The 9,041-nt window shown below is 44.8% G+C and overlaps 1 protein-coding gene across 1 annotated transcript in view; it reads right to left on the bottom strand.

Moving 5' to 3' along the window:
- Positions 1-227: 227 nt before the first annotated feature.
- The window catches only part of RAB33A (RAB33A, member RAS oncogene family), a 10,466-nt gene continuing 1,652 nt past the window's right edge, over positions 228-9,041 (bottom strand). The window contains exon 2 of the mRNA XM_072626644.1: positions 228-805. Within this exon, the coding sequence (XP_072482745.1) occupies positions 350-805 (456 nt within the window). The 3' untranslated portion in view covers positions 228-349. The remainder of the gene's footprint in view (positions 806-9,041) is intronic.

Genomic DNA, 9,041 nt, shown 5'->3' with positions numbered 1-9,041 from the left:
GCTCCCTTCCATCCCATCATTGCCATATCCCAATCCTAGTGAAAACAATTCCTAGTTGCTCCCCCTTTGTTCTTATCACTCTCTGCCTCACATAATCATTTCGAGGAAAATGCTCTGTCAAAATCAAAGCATTATGAGAAAGAGCGTTATTCTTATCATGTAATGTTATTCCTGAATCTAGAAAGCCCAATTGCCCACCAAAAAGAAAAAAAAAGGAATCCAAGTGATAATCTATACAAATCATATTTTAATATCAACTTGTACAGAAACAAGCTGTGTTCATCATTTTGGTGGAGTCACAGGAAAAGAGGAGAAATTATAACAATAGCTCATCTGAAACCATTTGGCTTCAACAGGGACAGGAAGTTTTGTTATTTGGATCCTGTGGGAACTCCAGTTTCTGCACCTTTCCTGGCTGCTTCTCCAGATCTCGGTACAGCAGTGATTTCTGAGCCTTCAAACGGCAGGCCAAGGACATGAAAATCGACTCCACATTTTGGCTCTCTTTGGGGTCCTTGGCTGATGTTTCAAACAAGAGCATGTTGTGAGCATCGGCAAATTTCAAAGCCAGGCTGGAGGGCACCTGGATCTGTCCCCTCAAGTCACACTTGTTGCCCACAAGCACCCTGGGAACAAGTGGGGAGACAGAGTGCCCATTGCATTCCTGGATCCACATCTTCAGGTTGATAAAGGAAGTCATTTTGGTGACATCATAGACAAAGACCACAGCGTGCACATTTCGGTAGTAATGTTCTACCATGCTCTTGCGGAACCGTTCTTGGCCTGCAGTATCCCAGACCTGCACCTGCAAGATAGGAGAATCGGGATCTCGACTCAGAAGGGGGAAGACACAGACAGAAGAGAGGCCACAGCCAGTGGACATCGAGAAGAGAGAAGAAGCTAGACAGTTACTGACACCTTGCAGAAAGTGACCTGCTTTCAGATCAGAAGTGGTTTGCCAAAGTATAGACGAAAGCTTAATTTGGGACTTGACAAAATTCACTTAAAAGCAGTTTTACCAAGTTAAATGAAATCAATAAAATAATTCTCCACTTTTTAAAAGCTCTGTGAAAGTGCTTTAGGTTCATTTAATGGCTAAGTAAAGCTTAATTCCCCTAGATGTTTCTATTGATTCCTGTCTCTCCCTCTCCCCCAGTTTAATAAATCTAACTGTACATGCTCATATGACAGAATATCTCCCCCCCCCCATGTCATTTCTTCCTTTGAAATGATTCATCTCTGCCTCTCTAATCCTCTGCCCAGAGAGAGTGGTTAGGTGACCTGCCCAGTGTCACAAAGCTAGTAAGTGGCAGGAGCCAGGATTCAAACCTAGTGCCTGACTCCAAATCCAGGATTCTTTCTACTTCCCTATACTGCCTCTACTTACTAAGACGGGGAAGTAGATTTTGACATTAGCAACAAGATTCTCATCAGTTGGCAGGGAACTCTTCCTTCAAGACTCAGCTCAAATCCCATCTATTCTAGGAAGCCTGCCCCCAACCCCCAGTTGATATTGGCTTCCCCTCTCAGAATGCCCTCCATAGTTCTATCTACCAGTTTCTATATTGTCTCCTCCATTAGAATGTAAGCTCCTTGGGGGAGGGTTATTTTTTGCTTTTCTTTGTATCCCCAATACTTGGCAAAGTGCCTAATACACAGTAATCACTTAATAAATGTTTGTTGAATAAACAAGCTAGGCTCCAAAGAAGAGGTATGAGGAGACACCTCCCTCCTTCCTTTGTAGGGTGGAGGGTACATAGAATGGCAGAGTTTTAAAAAAAAAGTATTGATTGGTTTTGCTGGATTCTTTTTAAAAATTATTTGTTATAAGATTCTATGGAAGGGGACAAATTTAGGTGATGTGAAAACAAGATATCAATAAATTTATTTTCAAAAAATGATTGTCAACTTACTGTTCGTTAACTAGAAAATGATACCCTAGAATTCCCTCCCTTCTTCCCACATGCCACCTATTCCCTGGGGAGATCAGTTCACCAAAGTTTCCCTCTATTTTACTTTAAAATCACCTTAAAGTAGATAAGGGAAAAACAAGATGCAGGAAATAACTGAAGGTACATGGGTATTTACTCTAGAGTGTGAGCTCCAGGAGGGCAGGAACCAAGTCCCTTCCCCTGTCTGGGCCTCAGTTTCTTCTTTTATAAAATGAGAAGGCTGGACTCAATGATCTTTGTTCCTTTCTGCTCTGCCATTTCTACTTCCTAGAAGCCTATGATTGGGATAAATACCAATTAGTTGGACAGATGGACCCTAAGTTCTTAAGATACCCCTCAGAAATATTTTTTTTCTTTTTCTTGACTTTCTGACTTAAGTTTGTTTTTTCCTTTTGCCTTTTTCTCTTAAAAACTGAGAACTTTGGGACAGGTACATTGAGAGCACTGGTTAATCTGAGCTCTACTCTACGAAGAAATTGTGATTGAGTGGATATAGCCTCAGAAGGATTTTATTCCGTAGCAATGATCTCTGAAAATTAGGTCCCTCCCTCCTGGGGCCAAAAGGAAGAACCCCCTTATGTAAAAGGATGAATAAATAAGAGTATATTTGTCTAAAAGTGCCCTTGGGAGTGGTGGTGAAGGAAGTGTGGATCAACCGAATTCCTCTGAATGTGCACTAGACAAGCAAGCATGAGCCAGAAAATAGTGTGGGCTCAAAGGAGGGGAAAACAAGAGAGGAAAAAAACTCCAGGAAACTGACTAACCAGTGGCCCTACCCAGGATCTAGAAATCATTCCACTAAATGGGCTTAAGTTCACCTGGCACATATTAAGTGTTTAAATAAATGCTTTTTGACATTTATACACATAGATGATGTGTTGCTGGGAATATATAAATGTTATCCACTTAAAGCAAATCTGCCATATGAAAATCAGTATTTAGTAAGCACCTAAATTAGGTGATGATCATTTACTTTCCAAAAGGATTGTTAAATTCCCAGCTTCCCTGCTAAATAGGTAATGGAGTGGAAAGAATTTAAGATTCAGAATCAGAAGACCTGCCTTTGGACCCTGGCTTTGCTATTTACTTCCTGTAGAACCTAAGAAAAGTCACCTTTCTTCTCTGGACTGGAGTCTCTCCATCTGTAAAATACAGGGTTTGGATTAGGGGCCTCTCTACCTCTGAGTCAACCCTATGATCCAAGTATGATCTCATATCTGGTGCAGAAACACTTTTCCTCTCTAGCATCCTTGAAGGCTTCTGCTTGAATATTCTGTGACCTTTAGAGATCACCTAGCACCCAGCACCCAATGGGTGCTTAGCAAACAAGTGGTTAATGGCACTGAGTCCAGTGCAGATATTCCCCAGGTGAGGTCATTCAGCCTCTGTAGTTGATTTGCTTAAACCCCATTCACCCCCTCCAAAGTGGGAAAGGCCAAGGAAAGCCCAAATCAGGCTAGGGAGCAGGAGGAAGTTAGCAGGTACAATTCTCAAGTAGAAATCTGTGGCCCTGTTACTTTTTATACTCCAGGAAGCTGAATTCCCAAAAGCCTGAAGACATAAAACAGATGCATTAACACCAAGGCTCTAAAAATATCTGGCAAGAATGATAAGGGGGGTGGTGTGGAAAGAGAGTGGGAGAAGTATTTGGCTTCCTCATTGTGATACTCTAATTATGTCAAGACAAGAGGGTGCCACCCCCCCCCCCTTTCTGGAAGCCTCCTTTCCTATTTCCAAAATGGCTGGACCCCTCTTGGGGTGGTAAACAGAGAGCCTAGCTTAGGATTCACCAGACCTGAGTTCTGGTCTCACTTCTTATACTGACTAGCCATGATTAAAGACCAAGCAATGTCCCTTTTGGGCCTCAGTTTCTTGCTTTGTAAAATGGATAATGTCCATTGGACTGGATGCCAAGTGATCTTACCTCTCTATGCCTCAGTTTCCTCATCTGAAAAATGAATATAACACTATTTGTACTACCTACCTCACAGGGTTGTGGCACGGAAACTGCTTTCCAGGTTCAACGTGTTACTGATATGTAAGTTGTTGTTGTTTGTAAGTCCAGAATTCCAACTTAGACCCTGACCTGACCCCCAGTTTCTTGTAACATCCTGCTCTATAAAGCAGACATATATACAAATGCACCTGACCAGGAGGCAAGCAGCCAAGGGCATAAAAGAGTATTACATTTCTCTCCACATTTGAAAGTGGGAGGGAACAAGCATTGAGTGCCAACTGTGTGCTGAGCACTGATCATGTGATTGAAAGCCATATGAAACAGTATCATCCGGTCTCTCCCCTTCCCAGTAAACCTTTCACACAGCTGCTACCAAAGTCACAATCACAATCACACACAGACACACACCCACACACACAGACACAGAGAGACACACACACACACACACACACACACACACACACACACACACACACACACACACACACACACACACACACACACACTTCCAACATTTGAGGAGGGCAGCTCCAGGGCTCCTGGCTCTCCCTTTACCCAGGATTAGAAAGCTTTTCCTGAGCCAACTGGACCGGTCCCCCCTGAAGGCTGGGCTTCCCTTCTCTTCTTGGAAAAAACCAACAGGAGACTTTTGCTTTGTGGATTTCTCCCTTGGGGGGGAGCCTTCAGATAATATCGTGGTATCCTACGGGGGCTTGGTTCAGTTCTCAGAAGCTAACTTCCAGGCAGGATAAAATGCCCCTTTCTTTCCATCACTTTTCAACAAACACTTATTAGAACCCTGTGCTGGGCGCTGAGGACTACACAAATTTAGGTGAAGATCCAGTCCTTGTCCTCACAGTCTAGCAAGGGATGAAGACACATACACATCAACTAGAAGGCCTAATGTTACATGAGAGGGGAGGGGCAGTGTAAAGTGTGCTAGATTCTAAGTCAAAGGTCCTGGGTTTGAATCCTAGCTCTGTCACTACCTGTACAACTTGGGGCAAGGCACAGAACCTCTCTGGTCCTCAGCTTCCCCATATGTAAAATGAGTTCGGTGGACTAGGTGACTTCTAAGGTCCCTTCCAACTCTAGAGCTAGGGACTGTTTTGCTTTTTGTATCTTCACATCCACAGCGTCTAGCACAGGGCCTGCCACAAAATCAGACATTTAGTAGATGTTTGTTGAATCAAAGTGACCATCATCAGCCCCCAAATCTCTCTCTCTTCCTGCTGCTGCTGGCAATTGTTTGTCTTCATTCTTCACTTTGTCCAGGCTGTAGGAAATGTGAAATGTATTAGATTCACTGGGGTTAAGTCTTTTCTTTCAAAAATACAGATAATTTCTGGAGGATTATAGGACTATCAGTCATACTTACCTAAGTATAAATCAGGCCCATTTCCTCCTAAACTCTGCTGAGATCTGTTTTCCCTCAGATAACAGCAGTTTTAATTGGGGGTTGGGGGGGGGGGAGGGAGACAATTGCTCCAAGAACCCTAGAAGATCTAGACCAGGAGTATGGGCAGTATTGGCTTCTCCTTCAAAGGAAACTAAAGCCTTGGAAAGAAGAGACTTATCCAGGGTTACCCAGCTGGGAAAGTCAAACCTAAACCTTCGAAAGCCAAATCCAGTTCACTTTCCACTAATAGAGGCATGAGAACTAAGGCAGGCCTGGGTGGGAGGGTACTCCAGTGGGCAGCATGAGGTTACTGGGAGGTTCAATTCGGCCTTAGAAAGGGGAGGGAGAAAAGGAAAGTAGCCAAATGCTAACGTCACCTAGTACCAAATTTTGCCCAGGGCTAAACTTGAGCATTAGCACAGAAATGGGAACTGTGTCTTCTTCCTCTTCCTCCTCCTCCTTCTTTATCTTTCCATACCCTGAGTACAGTACAATGAGTCCTCCATTTCAGCTACATTGTGGACTAAGTAGATAGCTGGGGGCTGACCTGATGATAATCAAATCAGTCCCATTACAATGTTTTCATTTAAAAATGGTTCCAAATTCCAAAAAACTGATTTGCGATAATATTTTCTGGAACATGGATAAGCTGGGGACTACTTGTACTGTGGAGAGAATGAAGTGTTTGTATTATTTATTGTAAAGGGCAAATGGGGGGGGGGAGGAATCAGGAATCTATGAAACAAGGTATAATGCCTACCAAGTTCCTCAAAACTCCCCAGAACCTTCAAAGAACTGCTGTGATGGCCTTGGAATTCCATCTGTAAACCTGGCCAGAGTATGTCTAAGGATGCGGCTGGGAAAATGTTAGGGCTGGGCCCACCTTCTTAAAATACTAATGATGTTGTTTTTTAAGAATTTCAGGAGCAGCCCTATTTCTCAATGGAAAAACTGATGGAACTGGTTGGTTGCCCCGAGAAGTCTTACTGGCTGAATGCTACAAAACCCATGGATGGCTGACCCACAATGGGTTATTATTGGAAATGAAAGTATTTGGGGCACTTGAGATTTATTATTAGCTGGGTGATGTGAGCAAGTCATTTGAGTATTCTGGGCCTTAGTTTGCTCATCTGTAAAGGTGGAGAGCTCTCCCCAACTCTAAATCCCATGATTACACTCAAAGAAGGACATCCCTGTGCTCCCCCAGTCTTTGTCTAGGTACCCACATCAGAGGTAGAATTCTGGGTTGGAAGCATCAAATTCTTCATTTTACATGAGAAAACTGAGACTTGGTGAAAGGAAGTGTCTTACCTGCCAAACAGAGGCGATCCGACATTCAGACCCAGGCCCATTGCTTCTTCCCACTGCACTAGCCTCCCTTCACACTCCCTTTTCAACTCTGGCTACCCAAAGAATTGAAAGTCCTTAACACCCTTCTCCTGGACTATTCTAAAGACCTCAGGCAGTCACGGGAGAATAGATGAGCTCTCAGCTCCCAGCTTCTGGAGGCATTCTCTCTTAGGAGTGAGCAACAGGCGCACTCCTCCTCCAAGTCCCCAAGATCTGGGAGACAAGGCCCCAGCCAGGTGGCTGGAGCTGCAGGAAAGAGGGGAAAGGGGAGCCTGACATGAGGCACTAAAAAAGACGGACATTAGCTTGATGGAGGGGAGACAATGGGGCTTCTGGTTGCCTAGCAACTATCCCGAGAGCATGCACCCCTCTCCCCCCCACCCCTGGCCCTTTTGAGACCCCTCCTCCTCCTTAATAGCCCCCTCTTTCAGACTGTCCCAGGGATTCCTGGGTCAGGTTTCTTTCAAGATGACTAACTAGGCCAAGGCTTCTTCACTCTCCCTCTGGGCAGCAGCTGTGGAAGCCCATGGTCCCCTTCTCACAATCATGTTTTTAAATGCATAAAATAAAATACAGAGGATTACAAAGGAAATCAATTTTGTTGAAATACAGTGATTAATATACTTTAAAAAAAGTTCAGGACCCTCAGGTTAAGGACCTTTCTAGCGTATGGCTTCCTCAGTTTTATAGAAGAGGAAATTGAGGTCCAGAGAAGGGATGGGATTGGCCCAAGATCATCTGGTTAATAAGAGCCAGGACAGGAGTCATTTTATCCAGGTTTCTCCTGGCTGAAAACACTGGAACAGGCAGGGGTCGGCAGAGGCAGAGAGGCTACACCACACAGAGACAGAGTTAAAGACAAAAGATACTTCTTCACGTGGTTTTCTGGAAATGCCTGGAAAATCCTGCTCTCTATGGTCCACTGGGATTTATTTTTTAATAAATCATGTGTGTTTTTCAAACCCTCCAGGGAACAGTAACACTCAGAGAGCATCATTTTCAAATGTGGAGGGGATAGTGTATGCATAATTTTCAAACTTTGCCAAGGGCACACAGATGCCGGGTCCAAGCTCTGGAAGGGGGAGGGACCTTCTTCTTGGTTCTGCAGCCCCCCACCCCCATGGCTGTCAGTCAGGGGTAGGGCTCCACCCACTCCAAGAGAAACACCAGCAGAACTAAGGGGGTGGGGAAGCCTAAGAAAACAATTTCTACAATAACCACGCTGCTACAAAGGAAAGCAGTGCTGAAAGACATCAGAACTCTGACCAACACTGTGGCCAATCTTGACTTCAGCAGACATCTCTGGGCTCTAATCTCTGTTGGAGAGGTGGAGGGCTACAGGTGCAGGATGAGGTGTACATTGTCAAACATGGCCAACCTGCCTGTCCTTGTTTGTACATGGGGGGAGGAGTGTCATGGGAAGTGACATTTAGGGGGCTGGTTTTATTTTTTTAAAGAGCATCAATTAAACAAAAAAAGAAAAGTGGTTTGTGTAACCCTGGACACTTGCCTCACTTCCTGCTTCAGGTTCCTTAGCAGCAATGAGAGGATAATCTCCCAGGGGTGTTGTTGATAAAGGTGCTTTGCAAACCTTAAAGCCCAGAGAAGGGCCATGTCTCCTCAAATCAGCCCAGATCCCTCCAAAGGGATGACGTACATGTTATTCTGGAAAACAGCAGAAGAGAGGCCATACAACCTGCTCTGGGCCACAGTGGAAACTAGCATGTGCAGCACCCTTACCCAGTTTTCTCATGATATCCTAGATTTCTCACTAGCTCTCCCATGATGTTCTGAACTTCTCTCCTGAGGTCCCAGATGTCCTCATCTAGTTCTCCTGTGCCCCTCCACCTCCATCCTCTGTTCTGTGAGTTCCCTGGCCTCTAGCCACACTGGCCATGATCCTCAGAGCTGGGTTCATCTCTTCTACGATGCCCTGGACCTGGATCCTCAGCATTCCTATGATTTCTTAATATTGAGACTCCAGCTATAGTAAACAGGGCCATATACTCTGGTCTTATACTTTGATTCAGTCAAAGAGCTGCACTTGAGGACCTAGGGGGCCACATGTGGCCTGGAGGCCAAAGATTCCCCACCCCTGCATCTGGTCTTTCTTCTAGGACTACATCAGCATGGCCTGAGAAGCAGCCAGTAGTATCTCTCTCAGAAAGGGGGAAGCCTTTGGCAGTTACCACCTAGTTGGGTGGTTTTGGCACTTACTCCTTGAGAAGCTCCAAGGTAGAAGGAGAGTAGGGGGGGTAGGGGGAGGGATGACCAAGGGAATCTCTTTTCCAAACCTCAGAGTACTGTAGCTGGTCTGTTCTCTGCCACCTTCACTCATCGGTATTGGCCTTTTAGAGGGCCCCCTGCAGTTCCCCAAGAGGCA

The sequence above is a fragment of the Notamacropus eugenii genome, chromosome X (assembly GCF_028372415.1).
Source record: "Notamacropus eugenii isolate mMacEug1 chromosome X, mMacEug1.pri_v2, whole genome shotgun sequence".
Lineage (NCBI taxonomy): Eukaryota > Metazoa > Chordata > Mammalia > Diprotodontia > Macropodidae > Notamacropus > Notamacropus eugenii.
The sequence above is the reverse complement of the archived record's forward strand: the minus strand, read 5'-3'. Positions and strand labels throughout refer to the sequence as shown.